We start from the raw sequence: 25,168 nt of genomic DNA, 5'->3' as shown, positions 1-25,168 counted from the left end.
TGTATTCCTTCACCTAACCTTGTGCATAGTGTGTGTATTGGAAGAAGGAGCGCTGCACGCCTTTAGGGAGATGCGGGTGCCGTGAGAGGAGGCTGGCCATTCAGGGCATGGAGAGGTTACCTGGGAGGCTGATGAGGAAACATCTTTCGTGGGCTTCCAGAATGTGAGAGAAGGGGAGAACTGGAAGGAGGATTCTGGTTGACCCGGTCTATGTTGGCATTTTTACAGCTGTAAGGAAGCCAGGAACAGGAGGAGGAGGATTTGTTTGAGGGTGAAGGAAGGATAATGGATGAGTTCAGTGTCCATTCAGCAAAAGCATTTATGGATGTCTCCTATGTTAGGTGCTGTCCAGACATACAGAGGTGAAGCAGACCCATCTTTGAAGTCTGGTAGTGGGATTAGTTGGGCTGTCCTGTTTGGGACTACTTGGGTGGGGCATGGGGGGAGGGATCAGACGAAGTATAACTCGAGGAAAGGCGGAGAAACAGCCTTTCCCACAGGAAAAAGGGAAAAGTCCAAGGCTTCTAGTGGGATGGCCTTTTGGCCTCAGAGGAGGTGTGACTTCAGAAAGGCTTCCTGGGTGCTGGGACAGAGAAGGGCTTGGAGAATCTTCTGCATTTTTAACATCCCGTTTGTGACTCGCTTCCCCGTTTTCTTTCCCCCAGAACCTTTCAGCTCTTGGGGCATTGGTGAGTCTCAGTAATGCACGTCTCAGTTCCATCAAAACTCGGTAAGTCTTTGGCCCTGTTTCTTCTCCAGGGGCGTGTTCCCTTAGGAAGTGGGCATATGTACATCTTTCCTTTCATTGTCACCGCCCCCAGGATTCAAGACCCCTCTCTATTCCCAAGAATGTGGACAGTTACATTCCTTGTGTGAGCTCACTTGATTCGAACCCTACCTTTTCCAGCTCCCAGATGTCCTGTTCCCCCTGGGATTACCCCTGCTCCCTTCTTTCTTTGCTTTTTCCACCTCACTCCAAGTATTTCGGGAGTTGGAAACCACAGTGGACTGGGAGTGAAGTCTTTCTGTTGCCTAGTGAGAAGAAAAGAGCAGTCAGTCGCTGTCTCGGAAGTCTAGCCTCTGCCCACCTATCATGACTCTCTTGTTTCTTCGAAGGTTCGAGGGCCTGTGTCTGCTGTCCCTGCTGGTAGGGGAGAGCCCCACAGAGCTATTCCAGCAGCACTGTGTGTCTTGGCTTCGGAGCATTCAGCAGGTGTTACAGGTGAGGATTCCGCTGCTGCCCTACTTCCTCCTCTTCCCCCACCTTATTCCCCATCTTGGATGTGGCATGTTCTTTTCAACTTGGACATGTAGTTCTGAGGACAGAATAACTGGAAAACAATTCCCTGATAGTGGAGAGGATAAGCTTCAAATAGAAACTTTTTTTTTTTTTTTTTGAGATGGAGTCTCGCTTTGTCACTCAGGCTGGAGGGCAATGGCATGATCTGGGCTCACTGCAATCTCTGCCTCCTGGGTTCAAGTGATTCTCCTGCCTCAGCCTCCAGAGTAGCTGGGATTACAGGCCCCTGCCACCATGCCTGGCTAATTTTTGTATTTTTAGTAGAGACGAGGCTTGAACATGTTGGCCAGGCTGGTCTCAAATGCCTGACTTCAAGTGATCTGCCTGCCTCAGCCTCCCAAAGTGCTGGGATTACAGGTGTGAGCCACTGCACCCAGCCAGTATGTATATTTTTATTTCAATAGTTTTGGGGGAACAGGTGGTGTTTGGTTACATGGATAATTTCTTTAGTGGTGATTTCTGAGATTTTGGCGCACCCGTCACCTGAGCAGTGTACATTGTACTCAATATGTAGCTTTTTATCCCTCACCCATCTCCCACCCTTCCTCCGGAGTCCTCAAGACTTCATTATATCGTTTTTATGCCTTTGCGTCCTCGTAGCTTAACTCTCAGTTGTAAGTGAGAACATAACGATGTTTGGTTTTTCATTCTTGAGTTAACTTCACTTAGATTAATGGTCACCGATGCCATCCAGGTTCCTGCTAATGCCATCATTTTGTTCCTTTTTATGGCTGAGTACTATTCCATGGAATATATACACCACATTTTCTCTCTCTCTCTCTCTCTCTCTCTCTCTCTCACACACACACACACACACACACACAGAGTTTTGCTCTGTCGCCCAGGCTGGAGTGCATTGGTACGATCTCAATGTCTGCCTCCTGGGTTCAAGCAATTCTCTTGCCTCAGCCTCCTGAGTACCTAGGATTACGAGCATGCACCACCATGCCTGGCTAATTTTTAAAATTTTAGTAGAGATGGGGTTTCACCATGTTTGCCAGGTAGGTCTCGAACTCCTGACCTCGTGATCCACCTGCCTTGGCCTCCCAAAGTGCTGGGATTACAGGCATGAGCCGCCACTCCTGGCCTATACCACATTTTCTCTATCCACTTGTTGGTTGATGGGTATTTAGGCTGGTTCCATATTTTTGCAATTGTGAATTGTGCTGCTATAAAATATTGTGCGCGAGTGTCTTTTTCATATAATGACTTCTTTTCCTCTGGGTAGATGTGCAGTAGTGGGATTAGTGGATCAAATGGTAGTGATGTTGAGCATTTTTTCATCTGTTTGTTGGCCGTTTGTGTATCTTCTTTTGAGAATTGCCTGTTTATGTCCTTTGCTCACTTTTTGATGTGATTATTTATTTTTTTCTGGCTGATGTGTTTGAATTCTTTGCAAATTCTGGATGTTAGTCCTTTGTCAGATGCATAGTTTGTGAAGATTTTCTCCCGCTTTGTGGGTTTACTGATTATTTGTTTTGCTGTGCAGAGACTTTTTAGTTAAGTCTCAACTATTTATCTTTGTTTTTGTTGCTTTTGGGTTCTTGGTCATGAACTCTTTGCCTAAGCTAATGTCTAGAAGGGTTTTTCTGATGTTCTAGAATTTTCATGGTTTCAGGTCTTAGATTTAAGTCTTTGATCCATCTTGAGCTGATTTTTGTGTAAGGTGAGAGATGAGGATCCCATTTCATTCTTCTACATGTGACTTGCCAATTATCCCAGAACCATTTGTTGAAAAGGGTGCCCTTTGCCCACTTTATGTTTTTGTTTGCTTTGTTGAAGATCAGTTGGCTGTAAGTATTTGGCTTTATATCTGGGTTCTCCCTTCTGTTCGATTGGTCTAGGTGCCTATTTTTATATCAGTATCATGCTGTTTTGGTAACTGTAGCCTTGTTGTATATTTTCAAGTGAGGTAATGTGATGCCTCCAGATTTGTTCTTTTTGCTTCGCCTTGCTTTGACTTTGTGGGATCTTTTTTGGTTCCATGTGAATTTTTGGATTGTTTTTTCTAGTTCTGTGAAGAATGATGGTGGTATTTTGGTGGGAATTGCGTTGAATTTGTAGATTGCTTTTGTCAGTATGACCATTTTCACAATATTGATTCTACCTATCCATGAGCATGGGACATGTTTCCATTTGTTTGTGTCATCTATGATTTCTTTCAGCTGTGTTTTGTAGTTTTTCCTTGTAGAGGTCTTTCACCTCCTTGGTTAGGTATAGTCCTAAGTATTTTTATTTTTTTGCAGCTGTTGTAAAAGTGGTTGAGTTCTTGATTTTATTCTCAGCTTGGTTACTGATGTGGACATTGATTTTGTATCCTGAACCTTCAGTGGCTTCATTTATTAGCTCTAGGAGCTTTCTGGATGAGTCTTTAGGGTTTTCTAGGTATATGATCATATCACTGGTGAATAGCAACAGTTTGACTTCCTCTGCTGATTTAGATGTCCTTTATTTCTTCTTCTTTTTTTTTTTTTTTTTTTTAGATGGAGTCTCTCATTCTGTTGCCCAGGCCATAGTGCAGTGGCACAGTCTTGTCTCACTGCAGCCTCTGCCTCCTGGGTTCAAGCAATTCTTCTGCCTCAGCCTCCTAGGTAGGCAGGATTCAGGCGCCTGCCATCCCGCCTGGCTAATTTTTGTATTTTTAGTAGAGATAGGGTTTCGCCATGTTGGCCAGGCTGATCTCGAACTCCTGACCCCCGGTGATCTGACTGCCTCGGCCTTCCTAAGTGCTAGGATTACAGGTGTGAGCCACTGCGCCTGGCCTAGACGCCCTTTATTTCTTTTTCTTGTCTGATTGCTCTGGCTAGGACTTCCAGTACTACATTGAATAGAAGTGGTGAAAGTGGGTGTCCTTGTCTTGTTCCAGTTTTCAAGGGGAATGCTTTCAACTGTTTCCTGTTCAGTATAAGGTTGGTTGTGGGTTTGTCATACTTTGTTACTCTTTTAACGTCTTAATTTTTCCCTACTTTTACATCCTTTGATAACATCTCCACTTAGTTATTGAACAAGCATTTCTAAGCACATGTGGCAGGCAGTGTAAAGCTCTGCGGAGACAGCGAGATGTACGTGACCCTGCTTTCTTGGTGCTCAGAGTCTAGCACTTTTTCTGTGAAGTAAATGTTTACAAATAGGAAGTGTTTATGCTTTGTGAACCACGTATAGTTTCTATTGTTTATTGTTTGTTTTCCAATCCTTTAAAATGTAAAAGCCATTCTTAGTTTGTGGGCTATGCAAAAACAGGCACCCAAAGACCATCATTTGTTGATTCCTGTTCTAGTTGAAGATAGTTCTTTTTTTTTTTTTTTTTTTTTTTTTGAGATGGAGTCTTGCTGTGTGTCGCCCAGGCTGGAGTGCAGTGGCGTGATCGCGGCTCACTGCAACCTCTACCTCCCAGGTTCAAGCGATTCTCCTGCCTCAGCCTCCCAAGTAGCTGGGAGTACAGGTGCGTGCCACCACACTTGGCTAATTTTTTGTATTTGTAGTAGAGACAGGGTTTCACCGTGTTAGCCAGGATGATCTCGATCTCCTGACCTCATGATCTGCCCTCCTTGGCTTCCCAAAGTGCTGGGATTACAGGCGTGAGCCACCGTGCCTGGCGAAGATACATTAAATGAATAATTATATAAATGAATGTGAAATGATCAACTGAGGTAGGTGCTGTGGAGGTAAAGACTATAGTTCTCAGAAAACATGTAACAGGTTAATCTGACTTCAGCTGGGGTAGTGTGGGTAGTGGTGATCAGGGCCAACAGTCCAGGGAGAGCTTTTCTGAACTGATCAATAGGAGTTAATTGGGTTAAGAGAGTGTTCTAATGTGCCAAAGCTGTGAGAGAAGAGGAGCGTAGCCTGTTTGAAGAATTCCAGCATGTGGCTAGAATTGATGAGATGTGGCTGGGGAGATAGGGAGACTGGGGACCAAGTTGTGTGTGACCTTATAGACCATGCTAAGGATTTTGGCTTTTATTCTTGGAGTAGTGACAACTCATGGAAGGTTTTAAGCAGAGATAAGGAGGTGGTGGTGGTGATTGAAAGTATCTCTCTGTGACCGGGCTTGGTGGCTTGTGCCTGTAATCCCAGCAGTTTGGGAGGCCGAGGTGGGCGGATCACCTGAGGTCAGGAGTTCGAGACCAGCCTGGCCAACATGGTGAAACCCTGTTTCTACTAAAAATACAAAGATTAGCCAGGCATGGTGGCGGGCACCCGTAATCCCAGCTACTTGGGAGGCCGAGGTGGGATAATTGCTTGAACCCGGGAGGTGGAGGTTGCAGTGAGCCGAGATCACCCTACTGCACTCCAGCCTGTGTGACAGAGTGACTCCATCTCAAAAAAAAAAAAAAAAAAAGAAAAGAAAATATATCTCTGGCTGCCTTGTGGATAGTGGATTAGAAAGGAACAGATTGGAAGCAGAAAGACCATGTAGATAGTTACTAAAGTAATCTAGGAGAACATTCACAGTAGCTTGGACTAGGGTTGTGGCAGTAGAACTGATGAGAAGGTTATAGATTTGAGAGAGATTTAGTGGCAGAGTGGCAGATGCTGAGGATAGATTAGCATCAAGTAGAACACATGTCCAGGGTGACTCCTGGATTCCTGAACATTGGAAGACAGATTTGGAGGTATGGGAAGAAGATACCGTGGCTGTGGCCTTGAGCATTCAGTAGAAGCACCATTAGTAACTATCCCCTTGATCTGGTATCAGTGGAAGTGGCCAGGCATCTCAGTGTAGCCCCGATGGTTCAGTGGGTGGAGACTTTAGTTGGCTTTTTTTTTTTTTTTTTTTTTTTTTTTTGAGATGGAGTCTAGCTGTGCGGCCCAGGCTGGAGAGCAGTGGCCCAGTTTTGGCTCACTGCAACCTCCGCCTCCCAGGTTCAAGCGATTTTCCTGTCTCAGTCTCCTGAATAGCTGGATTACAGGCGCCCATCACCATACCTGGCTAATTTTTGTATTTTTAGTAGAGACGGGGTTTCACCATGTTAGCCAGGCTGGTCTTGAACTCCTGGCCTCAGGTGATCCGCCCACCTTGGCCTCCCAAAGTGCTGGGATTACAGGAGCCACCAATCCCAGCCCTTTTTTGTTCTTTTTTTTTTTTTTTCTTTAAGACATGGTTTCATTTTGTCACCCAGGCTGGAATATAGTGTTGTGATTATGGCTCACTGCAGCCTTGACATTTCGTGCTCACATCAGTACCCCCCACCGCCCCCACCAATTGTGGAGACTACAGGCGTACACCGCCACCCACTAGTAGTTAAAAAAATGTTTTTATACAGATGGGGTCCTGCTGTGTTGTCCAGGCTGGTCTCAAACTCCTGGGCTCAAGCAGTCCTCCCACCTTGGCCTCCCAAAGTGTGGGATTATAGGTGTGAGCCACCGTGCCTGGCCTGGCATCTTTTACTAGAGGGAAGAGTCTTCAGTGTTTAGATGGCAGTTGAAACTGAGGATGAGATTATCAAAATAAGCCCTTTTATGGACTGGATTTTAAGGCACATCACACTGAATGGTCAGGTAGAGGAAGATGAACTTACGAAGGAGACTGAGACGGGCCAACAGCAAGAAGAAGATAACCAGGATTGCGGGCTGGAGGGGGCCAAGTGAAGACCCCTTGAGGGATGAGGGAGGAGTTATTTCTGTACGTGCCTCCTGAGGTGGGACAAGATGCAGACTGAGAATTGTTGATTAGGTTAGCAGCATGGGTGGTAAGACCATAGTGAGAGTGGTTCTGCTGGAGCAGTGGATGCTGAAGCCAGACTGGCTCGGGATGAGAAGCAAATGGGAGAAGGGAAACGGAAGGAGGGAAGATGGGAAATCCTTTCAAGATGCTGGGCTCTAATGGATGATGAGGGAGAGAAATGGGGTGATTACTGGGATTTGGCAAGTGAAGTATGGGCTCAAGAAAAGACTTTTTCGGTGGCTCATGCCTGTGATCCCAGCACTTTGGGAGGCTGAGGCAGGCAGATAATGAGGTCAGGAGTTCAAGACCAGCCTGGCTAACATGGTGAAACCCCATCTCTACTAAAAATATAAAAATTAACCGGGCATGGTGGCGTGTGCCTGTAATCCCAGCTACTAGGGAGGCTGAGGCAGGAGAATTGCTTGAACCAGGACCTGGGAGGCGGAGGTTGCAGTGAGCCGAGATCATGCCACTGCACTCCAGCCTGGGCTACAGAGGGAAACTCCATCTCAAAATCAATCAATCAGTAAATAAAATGAAAAAGACAAGCCTTTTTAAGATGGGAGAGACTTGAGCTGTATAAATGTCAGTGGGAAGAGTCCGTGTTATTGGTACTGGTTAGAAATTCAAGGGAGATAAAGCCAGTGAAAGTGTAAGGTTCTGAGAGGAAGGGAGGGGACCGTATTGAAAGCACAGTGGAGGGACTGTCTTTGGGTAGGAAGAGGGCAGGAGAGAGTGGATAGTGTGAAGATGAAATTTCGAGGTTTGGGAGTGGGAAGTGAAGGCTGTTTTATTAGGTTGGTGCAAAAGTAATTGCTGTTTTTATAGTTCTTTGTAATTATCTCTGGGCCTCGGTTTTTTCTGTGAAGTTATGAGCAAGGTTAAGCAGGTGACAGTGGTGGGAGAAGTAGCGAGTTGGAAGTTGGAGGAGAAAACTTAAGTAGCAGAGTTAACCAGAGAGAAATGCGGTAGGATTACTGGGCAGTGATGAGGGCCTGTGTGTCGTTGGTAGGCCTGCCTGTTTTTGCTTCATAAGTATTCTCTTTTTTTTGACACATAGCCTCCTCTCGTCTAGCAGGAGATATGTGCTGGATGCTTTTTCCTTAGATACATACTAATTTTCTAAGGAAGTCCTTTTAAATTCAAACTTTTTTTCTCCATGAGTTCCAGGGTGGGTTTGAGCCAGCTAGTAGCAACCTCAAAGAGATGGGGCAGTTTTGTTATGACTGAGGCTTAGTTTTCAGTCTGAAAAGTGCTCTTCTCCCTTTCTAGCAGGGAACATTAGTATGAGATCATTGGAAAATTCTTCTAGGGCTGCGGTGAGCCGAGATTGCGCCTCTGCATTCTAGCCTGGGTGACAGAGTGAGACTTTGTCTCAAAGAGAAAAAAAGAAAGGGGGGGGGGGGCTGGGCACCGTGGCTCACGCCTATAATCCTAGCACTTTGGGAGTCTGAGGTGGGCGGATCACATGACTCCCAGAGTTCAAGACCAGCCTGGCCAATGTGGCAAAACTCTGTCTCTACTAAAAATACAAAAATATGCCAGGCATGATGGTCCATGCGTGTAATCCCAGCTACTCAGGAGGCTGAGGCATGAGAATCGCTTGAACCCGGGAGTCAGAGGTTGCAGTGAGCTGAGATTACCTCAGTGCGTTCCATCCTGGGGTACAGAGCAAGACCCTGTCTCAAAAAGAAAAGAAAACTCGGCCAGGCGCGGTGGCCCACACCTGTAATCCCAGCACTTTGGGAGGCCGAGACGGGCGGATCACGAGGTCAGGAGATTGAGACCATCCTGGCTAACACGAAGAAACCCCATCTCTACTAAAAATATAAAAAATTAGCCTGGTGTGGTGGTGGGCACCTGTAGTCCCAGCTACCCGGGAGGCTGAGGCAGGAGAATGGTGTGAACCCGGGAGGCAGAGCTTGCAGTGAGCCGAGATCGCGCCACTGCACTCCAGCCTGACTGAGACTCTGTCTCAAAAAAAAAAAAAGAAAAGAAAACTCAGTTAATCAGGTCTTTAAGGTATGGCTTTGTTACTCTTTTTTTCCCCACACAAATTCCTAGGACCCCAGATACCCCTAGAACCCTTAATAGTAAAACGTAAACGCATGTCCTTTCTGTAGACAGAGATGTTACTCTTGGATACTCCATGCCTCCATGCCCTCTTTTCCGCCAGGTAGTGGCTTGGAAGGTCATACTGACATTAACTGTGGTGTTTCTCAGAATGCTTGTATTGCAGTGCCTCCTGCTGCTCTTTGGTGACAGTCGAGGTGAGGCTGGAAGCACAAGACACTATTTTTTCTTTAGACCCAGGACCCGCCTGCCACAATGGAGCTGGCCGTGGCTGTCCTGAGGGACCTCCTCCGATATGCAGCCCAGCTGCCTGCACTGTTCCGGGATATCTCCATGAACCACCTCCCTGGCCTTCTCACCTCCCTGCTGGGCCTCAGGCCAGAGGTGAGATGTCTCCCCGGGCCCTTCCCTATGTCCCCCCCACAGTCCTCACCTTCTCACACTGTTCAATTTGTTGATGGAAATTACTGGGGAATAGGATTGAAGAAGTGAGAAGAGGGAGGGGCTGAGAAAAAGTGATTTCTGGAGAAGGGCCCTTGCCGGGTGCTGGGGGAGATGGAATATGGTGATATGGTGCTCTCGGCCTCTCATTTCTCACTTTGTTTTTCCTATAGTGTGAGCAGTCAGCATTGGAAGGAATGAAGGCTTGTATGACCTATTTCCCTCGGGCTTGTGGTTCTCTCAAAGTAAGTATTTATGCACTCCTCTCCCCACCAGTGTAAGCCTTGAGAGCTCTTACCTCAGATTCCTGTCCTGAGATTCCTCAGCACCTATCTTCTGATTATCCTTTAAAGTGACCAATCTCCACAGCTACACTTCTACCACATTGTAGCACTCATCTCACTGAATCCTCATTCTTCCAGAGAAATTGGAATCGAGAACCTTGCCTAAGATCAGCAGGCATTGGAACCTGTATCTGCTTAATGCCTAAGCCAGACTCTGAACCATGGGCTCCTTCCTTTTTCTACCTTGCCTTTTCTGTATCTCTTAAAATGCCCTGCCCACTTTTCTACCATCCTGTCTTTTTTTTGAGACAAGGTCTTACTCTGTTGCCCAGGCTGGGGTGCAGTGGCACACACTTGGCTCACTGTAGCCTTGACCTCCTGGGCTCAAGCAATTCTCCCACCTCAGCCTCCCAAGTAGCTGGGACTAAGGCGTGTGCCACCACACCCAGCTAATTATTAAATTTTTTGTAGGAGGTCTCGCTATGTTACCCAGGCTGGTCTTGAACTCCTGACCTCAAGTGATCCTCCTCCCTCAGCTTCCCAAAGTGCTGGGATTATAGGTGTGAGCCAGTGTGCCTGGCCCCCTTTCTATCTTACTTTATTCCTTTTTTAAAATCTTTTTTTAGTTTTTAACCTTCACATCATATCTTACTTTATTTTTTTTTTTTTGAGACGGAGTCTCACTCTGTTGCCGGGCTGGAGTGCAGTGGCGTGATTTTGGCTCACTGCAACCTCCTCCTCCTGGGTTCAAGCAATTCTCCTGCCTCGGCCTCCCCAGTAGCTGGGACTACAGGTGCATACCACCAAGCCCAGCTAATTTTTGTATTTTTAGTATAGACAGGGTTTCACCATGTTGGCCAGGATGGTCTCGATCTCTTGACCTCGTGATCCGCCTGCCTTGGCTTCCCAAAGTGCTGGGATTACAGGCATTAGCTACTGCGCCCGGCCATTTTATTTTTATTTTGAGAGAGAGTCTCTGTCGCCCAGACTGGAGTAAAGTGGCGTGATCTCGGCTTACTGCAAGTTCCACCTCCCGGGTTCCAAGTGATTTTCGTGCCTTAGCCTCTGAGTAGCTGGGATTACAGACGTATGCGAGTAGCTGGGCTTACCGACGTATGCCACCACGCCCAGCTAATTTTTGTGTTTTTAGTAGAGACAAGGTATCACCATGTTGACCAGGCTGGTCTTGAACTCCTGGCCCCATGTGATCCTCCTGCCTTAGCCTCCCAAAGTGTTGGGATTATAGGCATGAGCCACCTGCGCACCCAGCCTTTACTTTATTTTTGAAGATCTTGTAATTTTCTCTGGGAATGCTTCCTGACCCATCACTTCCCTAGGACAATTGCCCCAACACTTCTTTCTGCATATATTCCTGTTTAAACTCCCTCTGTCACTTCCTGACCCCTTCCTGCCAGTTGTCATGACGCATACAAGGTAACTGTACAAACAGGGTCTGTGTGGGTCAGATGATGGAGGAGGTCAGGAGAGGAATTACAGTTTTGTTTTTAAGGAGATGCAATAACATACATGAATGGATTACAGATTCTACCGAAGCAGTCACAGTTAAAGGGCCATTTGTAATTGGCACATTTGTTGTTTGCAGTATAATTGGATGCCAGCTGTACCTAAGAACAAGTAGGTGTTCCCTGTAGATTAAATGTTCTCTCTTATTTTGTTGTATTCACCATTGGTTTGATAAACGATTGGACACCTGCTTACTAAGATGGAAGCACAAATCTCTAGAGAGCTGGAATTTGTGGCAAATTAGTAATTTTTTTGTTTAACTGGTGGAGTTAACTGTATTGGCTGTTAGTTAGTATTGTTAGTCAAGGGGGAGTTTGCTATTCAGGTTGTCTTGAAAGTGAGGTTATGAGGCTGGGCGTGGTGGCTCACGCCTGTAATCCCACCACTTTGGGAGGCCAAGGCAGGTGGATTGCATGAGCTCAGGAGTTCGAGACCAGCCTGGGCAACACAGTGAAACCTCGCCTCTACTAAAATACAAAAAATTAGCTGGGCGTGGCGGTGTGTGCCGGTAGTCCCAGCTGCTCAGGAGGCTGAGGCAGGAGAATTACTTGGACCCAGGAGGCGGAGGTTGCAGTGAGCCGAAATCGTGCCACTGTACTCCAGCCTGGGTGACAGAGCGAGACTCTGTCTCCAAAAAGAAAAAAAAAGAAAGTGAGATTAATGTGGTTCTGTGACCAAAGCAAGAAAGTAAGCTCTTGGAGGGAAAGGGAACTGGTCTAGTGGGTGCCCACTGCCATTCGCTCTCCTGAGTGTCTAAGATGTGTTGTCTCATTTTATCATTGTAATTATTCTGTGGAATTGGTATCATTGCATTTTACAGAGGAGGAAACCAGCTGAGAGGGACTTAAGTGACGTAAGCAAAGGTTGTATTATCTGGTCATTGTAAAACTGGGGCAGATAGCAGCTCTAATCAATTGTTAGTGGCTGTGTAGCTTGCTGGCCTGGGAAGGACTGTGAGTCAGAGTTCCACCGGCCTGAGCGCTGTGATCAGGGAGTGGTACCTGCTGTGGCTTTAGTAACTGGTTACGCGCAGTATCTGAAAAGTGCCTGAGCAGATGCTAGTTCTGAGTGAGCATGGGGTTGTGTCCTTGCTGGTTCCTTGTTTTCATGTGAATGCCACTCATCACAGCTCATAGACTCTTTGGGTAGGCAGGGCGGGACTTTTTGTCAAGAAGGTATTTGGAGTGACATCGATTTTGTTAAAGTTTAGCAGAGGTTATTTACTGAGGTTTTACTAGGTTTAGTAAAAATTGGTTATCTTGTCAAATGTTCTGTAAGTTAACCTCTCAAATGACACAGGCCCACAGTTTGTCCCTGAACAAAGGTTTGGTTTTACTGCAAAAGTCTATTTTGATTCAGCTTTGTTCGGTATTACCTTTATCTATCTGCATCCCCCCATGAAAGGGGAAATTGAATGTTACTTACCGGGTAGAAGTGTGAATAGTAAGAGTTAAGGAGACTAGAATGCTAAGTGTTCTTCTGCTGTTGCTTTTTTAGTTTCAGTGTGAGTAGTCAGGAGAATTTATCTATAATTCACAACCTTTCGTCAGACCATTGAACTTAAGGCCTGCATTTTGAGTACCCTTTCCAAATAAACAAATGTTCCTGTGTCCTTGCAGGGAGTACGTACCTTTATTTTCCTAAGAATCAAGTGTCATCTGCCAGGAGTTTGAGACCAGCTTGGCCTACATGGTGAAACCCTACCTCTACCAAAAATACAAAACAATTAGCTGGGTTTGGTGGTGCACGCCTGTGGTTCCAGCTACTCAGAGCTTTGAGGCAGGAGATCCCCTGAAGCTGGGAGGCGGAGGTTGCAGTGAGCCGAGATCGTGGCACTGCACTGTAGCCTGGGTAACCGAGTGAGACCCTGTCCCAAAAAAAAAAACAAAAAACAAAACAGTGAGCCGTGGCACCGCACTCTAGCCTGGGTGACAGAGTGAAACCCTGTCTCAAAAAAAAAAAAATCATCTGGAGAACTTCCCTCTGTTGAGGGTGTGGAGGATTTTGGCTTTGTCGGTTGCCAGCACTTCAGATAAGAATCTGTGGCCGGGCGCGGTGGCTCAAGCCTGTAATCCCAGCACTTTGGGAGGCCGAGATGGGTGGATCACGAGGTCAGGAGATCGAGACCATCCTGGCTAACACGGTGAAACCCCATCTCTACTAAAAATACAAAAAAAATTAGCCGGGCGTGGTGGCAGGCGCCTGTAGTCCCAGCTACTCGGGAGGCTGAGGCAGGAGAATGGCGTGAACCCAGGAGGCGGAGCTTGCAGTGAGCCGAGATAGTGCCACTGCACTCCAGCCTGGGTGACAGAGCAAGACTCCGCCTCAAAAAAAAAAAAAAAAAAAAAGAATCTGTTATGCAGAGGCTGCAGGGGCCGTTTGCACTTGGACAATCTAGCAGACTAGTACTTAGGGAAACTGGTAATTGCCGTTTTGAAGTGTCTGTGTGTTTTCTGTTACATTCCCGAGATACTCTCAGGGTAATTGCAGACTCCAAGCTCAGGGTTACTCCTCCCAAGTAATGTGAATCAAGCATTCTGAGTCCATGAGGTCAATTCCTGCAGAGACTTGAACTCATTTCCTTCGGCTTGATTCCTTGGAATGGGTGGGAAGAGACTAAGCCACTCTTGAGAGAGCCCCAGGACGTGCTCTGGGTGTGTGCGTTTTGGGTGAACTGTTCCAAGGGAGCCATCACTTTGGTTTGCTTTGTGGGTCAGCCAGGGTAGACCTGTGGTTAGAGCCATGTCACTTCACCATACATTGCTTTATTGCAGTCACATAAGCAGACTTCTGTTGGCCTCAGCCCAGCTTTTTGAGCCTTTTTTGGAGATAGGGTCTCGCTCTGTGACCCAGGAGTGCAGTGTTAAGATTGTAGCTCACTGTAACCTTGAACTCCTGGGCTCAAGTGATCCTCCTGCGTCAGTCTCCCGAGTAGCTAGGACTACAGGTGTGCGCCACCAGGATGTCTCGGGGAAAGCGTGAGCCTGCTCTTTCCCCTTCCGTCTATGTTGCCAGTGTTGGCTCCAGATTCTTGTTTTTCCATATGCTTGTCTTGTTGTCCTTACTAATTCTTTTTCTTTTTTTTTCCCGAGAAGGAGTCTTGCTCTGTCACCCAGGCCGGAGTGCAGTGGCGTGATCTCGGCTCACTGCACCTTCTGCCTCCTGGGTTCAAGCAATTCTCCTGCCTCCCGAGTAGCTGGGATTACAGGTGCCTGCCACTGTGCCCAACTAATTTTTGTATTTTTAGTAGAGACGGGGTTTCACCATGTTGGCCAGGCTGGTCTTGAACTCCTGACCTCATGATCTACCCACCTCAGCCTCCCAAAGTGCCAGGATTTCAGGTATGAGCCACCACGCCCGGCCTTTTTTTTTTCTTTTTGAGACAGGGTCTCACTCTCGTCACCCAGGCTGGAGTACACTGACTGGCTTGTGATCTTGGTTCTGGGCTTGGGCGGTCCTCCCACCTCAGCCTCCCGAGTAACTGGAACTACAGGCATACGCCACCACACCCAGCTAAGTTTTTGTATTTTTAGTAGAGATAGGGTTTCTCCATGTTGCCCAGACTGGTCTCAAACTCCTTGGCTCCAGTGATCCGCCTGCCTTGGTCTCCCAAAGTGCCTGGATTACAGGTGTGAGCTACTGCACCCAGCCTGTGCTTTTTTATTGACATGTTAAGTAATAAGATCTAGAAGCTGGTCTTACATCGACTATAATTGCAAATTAGTGATTCATGTGAATGATATTTCAGGATGTGTTACAATTATAATGTGACATGAAAATGGTTCTATTAGTGACAGTCACAGGTATTGCTGATACTACTGTGGCTATTTGTCTGCATTTATAAGTAAAGAAAACATGGCCGGGCACGGTGGCTCAAGCCTGTAATCCCAGCACTTTGGGAGGCCAAGACGGGCGGATCACGAGGTCAGGAGATCGAGACCATCCTGGCTAACATGGTGAAACCCCGTCTCTACTAAAAATACAAAAAACTAGCCACTGAGGCAGGAGAATGGCGTGAACCCGGGAGGCGGAGCTTGCAGTGAGCCGAGATCGCGCCACTGCACTCCAGCCTGGGCGACAGAGCAAGACTCCGTCTCAAAAAAAAAAAAAAAAAAAAAGAAAAAAGAAAAGAAAACACTACATTTTACAAATAGGTTAGTGGGAGTAATTTTTTTCCCCACCCATGTTCACAGGCCCCTTTGATTGTATACCCAACTAAATTGTGGTTCTCAGGTTAAACATTCCTGCCCTAGCACCTTCACACAGCACACAGAGAAAGTGCTGAATGACAGATTGCTACCCCGAGACTTGCTGCCTTACTTCTGCTCTAGCAGCCAGCCTTCTTTTTTGACCTTGTCTTGCCCTCATACCTCTGGTTAGTGTCCAAGTCTACTTCCGGCTTGGACCCTCATTTTTGTGTGTGAGCTGGTAGAGAGTTGGAGTGTGGAGATTGTTTTTTAGTACTAGGTCCTTTTGACTTGAGGGAAAAATTTTGCATAAACTGTCAAGGAGGAAGCCCAGCTATCTGTGGGACAGGGCCAGACCCCTTTCCCCCCAGGCAGGAAGCCGAGGACCAGAGCTGGCGTTGGGGAGTCTTTCTACCATGAAAGCATGTCCGTGCCCGGTGTTGATGCCCCATAGAGGGCTTTGCTTCTTGTGTCTACAGGAAAAACAAGACCTGGGCTTAGAGTCTGCTGCTGGGATGGGGTGTACATCTCTGGCTCTCAGAGCTGGCTCACCGGCCTCTTCCTTTTTCCCTCCACATCCAGGGCAAGCTGGCCTCATTTTTTCTGTCTAGGGTGGATGCCTTGAGCCCTCAGCTCCAACAGGTAAAGGGCAGGGAGGGAGAGGGAGAGCCCGGGGATCTGAGTCTGGAGTGTCTTTTGCTGTTCCTCCTCAGCTTTTCTGTCCTGCCTTCATGTGCCCATCTGGGTCCTTTGGCCTCATTGTCCCATCTCAGGTTTCCCTCAGAGCTCTCTGATCTCCATCTCTTTTGGGCATTAGTGGGGCTGGGGGTTCTGTGGCTGGGCTGGATCCCCATCTGACCAGGTTTCTGTCCTTTGTCCCGCAGTTGGCCTGTGAGTGTTACTCCCGGCTGCCCTCGTTAGGGGCTGGCTTTTCCCAAGGTCTGAAGCACACTGAGAGCTGGGAGCAGGAGCTACACAGTCTGCTGGCCTCACTGCACACCCTGCTGGGGGCCCTGTATGAAGGAGCAGAGACCGGTAGGGACCAGGGCTGCTAGTTAGTGGAACGATGCTGAGGAAGTGTGGCAGGAAGGCACGGGAGGGGAGCCCAGAGACAGGGGGCAGTTGGTTTTTGGGGAAAATGGGTTAGAATACAGGCAGGTCGTCCACCAGAAATGACAGAGGAGGGGATGGAAGAAAGACAGTGTACAGGGTAGTTGTGCTTCTGCCCAGCTCCTGTGCAGAACGAAGGCCCTGGGGTGGAGATGCTGCTGTCCTCAGAAGATGGTGATGCCCATGTGCTTCTCCGGCTTCGGCAGAGGTTTTCGGGACTGGCCCGCTGCCTAGGGCTCATGCTCAGGTGTGTGGGGGTGTTGGAGGGAGCGGAGGCATGGAGCAGGAGGGGTTGATGAGAGAGTGTCACCTTCATCATGAGAAAGGAGATGAAGGTGGGTGTCGGAGTTATACCAGGGAGCCTGCTCTGAGGGTCTCCCTGCTCTGATTCTCTTTAGCTCTGAGTTTGGAGCTCCCGTGTCCGTCCCTGTGCAGGAAATACTGGATTTCATCTGCCGGACCCTCAGCGTCAGTAGCAAGAATATTGTAAGTGGGATTTGTCATCTCTTCACAGCCCTTGCTCAGGACACCAGGCAACCAGGAAAGTACTGGGGACCTGAGTCTCCCCAAACGGTGTCATCCTGGATTGTCCCAGACGGCTTCCTACTTTTGTCCAAATACTGTTACTCTGTGTGTCCCGACACAGGTGCACACTGTCGGAGTGTAGCAAATGCTTCCTTGGGGGAGGGTGAATTTGGGGATCAGCTGAGTCATTGCTGAGAGGCCCAGCCATCCTTCTTACCTTCCATCCAGGGTCTATTTTAGAGGATAGGGTTTTGATTTTGTTGGGAGAGTTGAGATTGGGGGTAGGTTTCTTACCTATGTGTACATATGTAAATAGTCTGTCCCTGTTTCTGTCTCTCTCTGGCTCTCACTTTCTTCCCCTACTCTGTCTTTACCACTTTTTTCTCCAGAGCTTGCATGGAGATGGTCCCCTGCGGCTGCTGCTGCTGCCCTCTATCCACCTTGAGGCCTTGGACCTGCTGTCTGCACTCATCCTCGCGTGAGTGGGATTGGGCTGGCTGTGGTGAAGGGATGGGGCGTGCCAGAAACAAGGGTCACTGTTCCTTCTCTGCCCCAGGTGTGGAAGCCGGCTCTTGCGCTTTGGGATCCTGATCAGCCGCCTGCTTCCCCAGGTCCTCAATTCCTGGAGCATCGGTAGAGATTCCCTCTCTCCCGGCCAGGAGAGGCCTTACAGGTGACCATCCAGGAAGGGAATAAAGACGAGAGGGGGATGAGGGGTGCAGGTGGGCTGGGGCTTCTGGCATGTTGACACTCCATTCATATCTGTCCTCTTTGCTCACGGCACAGCACGGTTCGGACCAAGGTGTATGCGGTGTTAGAACTGTGGGTGCAGGTTTGTGGGGCCTCGGCGGGAATGCTTCAGGGAGGAGCCTCTGGAGAGGCCCTGCTCACCCACCTGCTCAGTGACATCTCACCACCAGCTGATGCCCTTAAGGTGAGGAGGCCTCAGCTCCATCTCAGGACTCATCCTGTGCCCTTTGACCAAGTGTGCCTGCTCAGCAAACACTGTCCACTGTGGCTGTCCTGCCTTCTTGTTTGCCTGTGGATGTGATTTATGTTTCCTCTGCCACCAGCTGCGTAGCCCGCGGGGGAGCCCTGATGGGAGTTTGCAGACTGGGAAGCCCAGCGCCCCCAAGAAGCTAAAGCTGGATGTGGGGGAAGCTATGGCCCCGCCAAGCCACCGGAAAGGGGATAGCAATGCCAACAGTGATGTGTGTGCGGCTGCACTCAGAGGTGGGTGAGGTCTGTGCCCTGGACCACTGGGGCTCAAATGGGACCCCATCCTTGCCCCTAGTGGGACTCCCCCACCTACTATACCCCTAGATGAAACTTTTTGGGGAAGAGTGCCCAGACCAACCTTTGTCCACTGTGATAAGTGATCGCCCAAACAGCGGGTGAAGGGGAAGGTGCCTGTAAAATGCAGAGCCCGGCAGAAGCCTGCAGAGAGGCCAGGAGGAGGCGCCCAAGCAGCCACCCTGTTGCCAGGGCTGCAGGTGGCCTCGGGTCCTGCAGTTAGACCGGGGACTCTGGTAGCTGCCACTGCCCCTCGAAGGCCTCTGCTTCCTCCTGCGTTCAGCACATCCTTGGCGTATCCACTTTCTGTCAGGCAGAGTTCTAGCACGTGGGGAAGCCTCCTCCCTGTGAAGTCGACATTATCCCTAGGGTAGGCTGCCTGGAGGAGCTCCCTGCTCTCACCGTAACCACTGACCTGTCTACAGAGTTACTAGTTGGATACTGTGCAGTTAATGGATGACTTTCCTCTGAGTCCCATATATTTCACTGCCTGCCACCTCATCCCATGGGAAGAGGAGAACTGATTGTCCCCAAATATATAAATGGAAAATTATAAAATTTATAATTTTTTACTTACATGGTCTCAATTAAATACTGTCAGTGGCCCTATACTGTAGAGGTACTTTTATGATCCCCATTTTCTAGTTGAGAAGTTGAATGACTTGGCCAAGATAGGCAGTGGCAGAGTTGATGCCCACGTTGGGCTATGTGCTTCAGAAGCCCTTGCTGTCAGTCCTATTGGGAACCTACTCTTTACACACCATTCTTCTTCCCCAGGCCTCAGCCGGACCATCCTCATGTGTGGACCTCTCATCAAGGAGGAGACTCACAGGGTTAGTGGAGCCTCGTCCACTAACGAGGAGATGGGGGAAGGGGCCCCTGCTCTGTACACACTGGGGGGTGTGGCCCAGAGGTGGGTCCATTCAGACCTGGGAGTAGGCTCTGGAGAAGGGTTGGGTGGTCTTGGGGATGTTTCCAGGTGTGCTCTGTCCTTTTCAGAGACTGCATGATCTGGTCCTCCCCCTGGTCATGGGTGTCCAGCAGGGTGAGGTCCTAGGCAGCTCCCCGTACACAAGCTCCCGCTGCCGTCGTGAACTCTACTGCCTGCTGCTGGCACTGCTGCTGGCCCCTTCTCCTCGCTGCCCACCTCCTCTTGCCTGTGCCCTGCAAGCCTTCTCCCTCGGCCAGCGAGAAGATAGCCTTGAGGTAACTGTGATGGGCCAAACCTCTTTGGTTCCTGGAGCCTCTTGTTTCCTGGTGCTCACACTTGCCCTTCTTCTTTCCTCAGGTCTCCTCTTTCTGCGCAGAAGCACTGGTGACCTGTGCTGCTCTGACCCACCCCCGGGTTCCTCCCCTGCAGCCCATGGGCCCCACCTGCCCCACACCTGCTCCAGTTCCCCCTCCTGAGGCCCCATCGCCCTTCAGGGCCCCACCCTTCCATCCTCCGGGCCCCATGCCCTCAGCAGGGCCCATGCCCTCAGCAGGACCCATGCCTTCAGCAGGCCCTGTGCCCTCGGCACGCCCTGGACCTCCCACCACAGCCAACCACCTAGGCCTTTCTGTCTCAGGCCTAGTGTCTGTCCCTCCCCGGCTTCTTCCTGGCCCCGAGAACCACCGGGCAGGCTCAAATGAGGACCCCATCCTTGCCCCTAGTGGGACTCCCCCACCTGCTATACCCCCAGATGAAACTTTTGGGGGGAGAGTGCCCAGACCAGCCTTTGTCCACTATGATAAGGAGGAGGCATCTGATGTGGAGATCTCCTTGGAAAGTGACTCTGATGACAGCGTGGTGATCGTGCCCGAGGGGCTTCCCCCCCTGCCACCCCCACCACCCTCAGGTGCCACACCACCCCCTATAGCCCCCACTGGGCCACCAACAGCCTCCCCTCCTGTGCCAGCCAAGGAGGAGCCTGAAGAACTTCCTGCAGCCCCAGGGCCTCTCCCGCCACCCCCACCTCCGCCCCCACCTGTTCCTGGTCCTGTGACGCTCCCTCCACCCCAGTTGGTCCCTGAAGGGACTCCTGGTGGGGGAGGACCCCCAGCCCTGGAAGAGGATTTGACGGTTATTAATATCAACAGCAGTGATGAAGAGGAGGAGGAAGAGGAAGAAGAGGAAGAAGAAGAAGAGGAAGAAGAGGAAGAGGAAGAAGACTTTGAGGAAGAGGAAGAGGATGAAGAGGAATATTTTGAAGAGGAAGAAGAGGAAGAAGAAGAGTTTGAAGAAGAGTTTGAGGAAGAAGAAGGTGAGTTAGAGGAAGAAGAAGAGGAGGAGGATGAGGAGGAGGAAGAAGAATTGGAAGAGGTGGAAGAGCTGGAGTTTGGCGCAGCAGGAGGGGAGGTAGAAGAAGGTGGACCTCCGCCCCCAACCCTGCCTCCAGCTCTGCCTCCCCCTGAGTCTCCCCCAAAGGTGCAGCCTGAGCCAGAACCAGAACCCGGGCTGCTGCTGGAAGTGGAGGAGCCAGGGGCAGAGGAGGAGCATGGGGCTGACACAGCTCCCACCCTGGCCCCTGAAGTGCTCCCCTCCCAGGGAGAGGTGGAGAGGGAAGAGGGGAGCCCCTCGGCAGGCCCCCCTCCCCAGGAGCTTGTTGAAGAAGAGCCCTCTGCTCCCCCAACCCTGCTGGAAGAGGGAACTGAGGATGGGGGTGACAGGGTACAGCCCCCACCAGAGACACCTGCAGAGGAAGAGATGGAGACAGAGACAGAGGCTGAAACTCTACAGGAAAAGGTGAGAGGGCCAGGCAGGGAAGGCTCCTTGGGTGAGAAGGTGGGGCTGCCGGGAGAGTGGGTGGCAGCCGCTTATCTTAGGAGACGTTTGCCCAGCCTGAACTCTTCTTCTGTGTGTGTGTGTATGTGTGTATGACTATTCTGAATCTTGTGTCTTTGTGCCTAAAAGGAGCAGGATGACACAGCTGCCATGCTGGCCGACTTCATCGATTGTCCCCCTGATGATGAGAAGCCACCGCCTCCCACAGAGCCTGACTCCTAGCCATCTTCTGCACCCCACTCTTTGTTTCCAATAAAGTGATGTCCTTAGATAGCGACTGCTGCTTCTGCCTTTTGCCACACCTGAGTCCCCAGCCAGAAGCTCAGGTGTCTGCTGGGCTTTTCAGGGTATCCATAGTATTCCCCAGATGTCTCCATAGCTGTCCTCTTGTCGACGATCCAGAGAGGAACCATTGACATACGGGGGTAATGGACTGTCCCGTCACTCAGCACAATGGTGTCAGAATTGTAGGTTTCTGGCTGGATGCTAAACGTGCGAAATTGTGTGTAGGGTTGAGAATGAGGAGTTATAGAGACACAGCCCTGCTTTCGTGTTTGTATTCGGGGTGGGAAACGTATGGAGAATGTATGGGATTAAGTCTCCTAGTGAGTGGACCTGTGCCAACACACACATGCCCACACGTGTGTGTGCTCAAACACATACGGCCCCTTGGTCTGAAAGGGCAGGCTGAGTGATTGCTCAGCCTATGGAAGTTTAGAAAATTAGGAAAAGGTGTGGAGCAGTTCAGTCATTGAATTCTGGGAAATTTGGACCTTACTCCAAGATAAAAGGATGTCTGTAGTGGGTATGTTGGGAATGAGCTGTTTTGGGTCTGGTCCTCTTGACGGTTTCCCCCACAACTGCCTGGCAGGAGTTTGATAAGCTCACCCCAGGCCTTCCTGCTCACTCTTGAGGTGTGGACATTCCCCACCCAGTGTGTTATCTTTTTTCTTTTTTTGAGATAGACTCTTGCTCTGGTGCCCAGGCTGGAGTGCGGTGGCGTGATATCGGCTCGCTGCAACCTCCGCCTCCTGGGTTCAAGCAATTCTCTGCTTCAGCCTTCTAATAAGTAGCTGGGATTACAGGCGCCCACCACCGCCCGGCTACTTTTTGTATTTTTAGTGGAGATGAGGTTTCACCATGTTGGTCAGGCTGGTCTTGAACTCCTGAGCTCATGATCCACCTGCCTTGGCCTCCCAAAGTGCTGGGATTACAGGTGTGAGCCACTGCACCCAGCCATCCCAGTATCTGTTTTCTTTAAGCAGTAATCGTGTTCTAGGCCTTGCTGGGATGGACGTGTGAGGATGAACTGAGAGATGTGTCTGTGAGAGGGTACCAAGATGTGTGGGCTTGAACTAGGGGCCCCGTGATTTTTTTACTCAGTCAATTGAATCATGAACATAGGTAAAGTGCCTTCGCGATGCAGAAGAGGGAGTCATTTTTCCCAACATTTATCTTAAAGAGCCCTTTGAGGAGGTGGCATTTGAGCTAATTTTTGGAAACTTCAGTAGGATTTTAAAAAGTTACCCCTCAACTTGTTATTTCGAAAAATTTCAAGCAGAAAAGTGAGAACAGTACAATAGATAACCTTTGCCTAGATTTGCCAATTAACATTTAGTCATGTTAACTTTTATCCCTATAAACCGCATGTCTACATGTAGACGTATCTCTATTATACCATATATCTGTCTAATCTATACATCTGTCTTTCTACACAGTTCTGTTTTCATGGGACCATGTGAAAGTAAGTTGTAGACGTCGTGGCCCTTCCCATCCCAAATTCTTTAACATAAATTATCTTCCAAGATTAAGGACGTTTTTCTGCATAATCACGATACCATTATCAAACCTAAGAAAAATAACAGTAATCCAGTGATAATTGTGATATTAAAATTTTCCTATTCCTAAAATGTCTTACAGCTTTTTTTTTCCTCCTCTGAGTTCAAGAGGAATTTCTTGTAGGTGGAGAAGGCCCTGGAAGGTTGAAGGATCACTGCAAGGACAAGGGTGTAGAGTGTGAAAAGTGCAATAGTGGTTTTTCAGAAAGGGAAATAACCTGATTTCTGGAAACTAGATCGGTAAAGTTGACATCGATTCTGGGGAAGAGGCTAACACAAAATTTTTTCTGATTTGAATTGTATTCTGAATAGGTAAAACATCCGTGGTTCACAATTCAAGAGGTACAAAAGGTTTGTTGAAAAGTCTCTTTAGCCACTGAGATTTTCTGCCAGAGCAGCCAGTATGATCAGTTTTTACATATTCATCTGGAGATAGTGTATGCACATACAAATATATATAATTTTTAGATGCAAATGGTAGTAAATTATCACTTAATATAAATCAATTTCACTGTCATGGGGATTTATTCATCCCGCAGATGTTTATTATGTACTGACTATATAGTAGACACAGGCTGGGCGCGGTGGCTCATGTCTGTAATCCCAGCACTTGGGGAGGCCGAGGGGGGTGGATCACCTGAGGTCAGGAGTTCGAGATCAGCCTGACCAAACTGGTGAAAACCCCGTCTCTACTTTAGAAAAAAAATACAAAAATTAGCTGGATGTAGTGGAAAGCACCTGTAATCCCAGCTACTCAGGAGGCTGAGACAGGAGAATTGCTTGAACCCTGGAGGTGGAAATTTCAGTGAGCTGAGATCGCGCCACTGCACTCCAGCCTGGGCAACAGAGCGAGACTTCGTCTCAAAAAACGTGTGTGTGTGTGTGTGTGTGTGTAACTATAGCTCCACAGGAGGTTGCGGAGATGCTGCTGAGAGGGTGAGGATGGCAAGCTGTCCTTCAGCCAGTTTCCTCCAGTGGTTACATCTTCCATTATTACAGTAAAACCAGGAATTTGATGTTGGCAGTGATTGACAGGCACTGTTTTACAAAGCTGGAGATAGAGCAGTGAACAAAACGCAGACATCTCTGCCATGCCCTTGTGGGGTTTGTATTCTAGAAATTTTGGGGGTGGGGGTAGACAAGTAAGATGTATATTTGATGGTGAGAACAGTGGGAAAATAAAGCAAGGAAAGGGATAGGTTTGTGTGGGTGTATGGTTTTCAGTATTTTGAATTTTTAAATTTTAATTTTAATTAATTTATTTTTCAAGATGGAGTCTTGCCCCAGGCTGGCACCATCTCAGCTCACTGCAACCTCCACCTCCTGGGTTCAAGCAATTCTCCTGCGTCAGCCTCCCAAATAGCTGAGTAGCCGGGCGTGCACCACTACGCCTGGGTAATTTTTGTATTTTTAGTAGAAACAAGGTTTCATCATGTTGGCCAGGCTGGTCTTGAACTCCTGACCTTGTGATCCACCCGCCTTGGCCTCCCAAAGTGCTGGGATTATAGGCATAAGCCACTGCGCCAGGCCTGTTTCAGTATTTTATAATGAAAATTTTTGAACAGTCAGAGAAGCTGAAAGAATTACACCTAGAACACCTGTGTCTACCATGTTACTACATTTGTGTGTGTGTGTGTTTGTGCAATTTTAATTACAGTGGTCAAAGAAGCTCTTGCTGAGAAGGTGATGTTGAATAGACTCTAAAGACCCTAAAGAGTTGAGAGAGAGCTATTGGAGTTCTGGGGACCAGGCACAGCAAGTACCAAGATCCTGAAGCAGGAGCATTCTCGGTGTGTTCGAGGAAAGCAAGGAGGCCAGTGAGGTTGGAAAGTGGAATGAGGTCAGAGTAATAATAGGGTGAAAGAGGATGGCTGGGGGATGCGGGGGCAGTGAGGTAGGGCCCATGGTTTCTACTCGGTGAGGTGGGAAGCCACTGGAGGGGTTTCAGCTGGTAATCGATGTCACATAATTGATGTGTTTTTTTTTCTTTTTTCTTTTTTTTGAGACGGAGTCTGGCTCTGTCACCCAGGCTGGAGTGCAGTGGCCGGATCTCAGTTCACTGCAAGCTCCGCCTCCTGGGTTTATGCCATTCTCCTGCCTCAGCCTCCAGAGTAGCTGGGACTACAGGCGCCTGCCATCTCGCCCAGCTAGTTTTTTTTTT

General features: G+C 48.8%; 1 protein-coding gene across 1 annotated transcript in view; it reads left to right on the top strand.

Moving 5' to 3' along the window:
• Positions 1-21,446, top strand: part of PELP1 (proline, glutamate and leucine rich protein 1) — a 31,218-nt gene extending 9,772 nt beyond the window's left edge. Inside the window, exons 2-17 of the mRNA XM_008009928.3 lie at positions 666-730; positions 1,117-1,222; positions 9,276-9,425; positions 9,656-9,727; positions 16,060-16,119; positions 16,362-16,512; positions 16,708-16,834; positions 16,986-17,073; positions 17,502-17,590; positions 17,669-17,785; positions 17,899-18,046; positions 18,186-18,345; positions 19,183-19,238; positions 19,405-19,611; positions 19,694-21,130; positions 21,299-21,446. Coding sequence (XP_008008119.3) covers positions 666-730; positions 1,117-1,222; positions 9,276-9,425; positions 9,656-9,727; positions 16,060-16,119; positions 16,362-16,512; positions 16,708-16,834; positions 16,986-17,073; positions 17,502-17,590; positions 17,669-17,785; positions 17,899-18,046; positions 18,186-18,345; positions 19,183-19,238; positions 19,405-19,611; positions 19,694-21,130; positions 21,299-21,391 — 3,126 coding nt within the window. The 3' untranslated portion in view covers positions 21,392-21,446. The remainder of the gene's footprint in view (positions 1-665; positions 731-1,116; positions 1,223-9,275; positions 9,426-9,655; positions 9,728-16,059; positions 16,120-16,361; positions 16,513-16,707; positions 16,835-16,985; positions 17,074-17,501; positions 17,591-17,668; positions 17,786-17,898; positions 18,047-18,185; positions 18,346-19,182; positions 19,239-19,404; positions 19,612-19,693; positions 21,131-21,298) is intronic.
• Positions 21,447-25,168: the final 3,722 nt, after the last annotated feature.

The sequence above is a fragment of the Chlorocebus sabaeus genome, chromosome 16 (genome assembly GCF_047675955.1).
Source record: "Chlorocebus sabaeus isolate Y175 chromosome 16, mChlSab1.0.hap1, whole genome shotgun sequence".
Lineage (NCBI taxonomy): Eukaryota > Metazoa > Chordata > Mammalia > Primates > Cercopithecidae > Chlorocebus > Chlorocebus sabaeus.
This window is presented reverse-complemented; position numbering and strand designations above follow the sequence as displayed.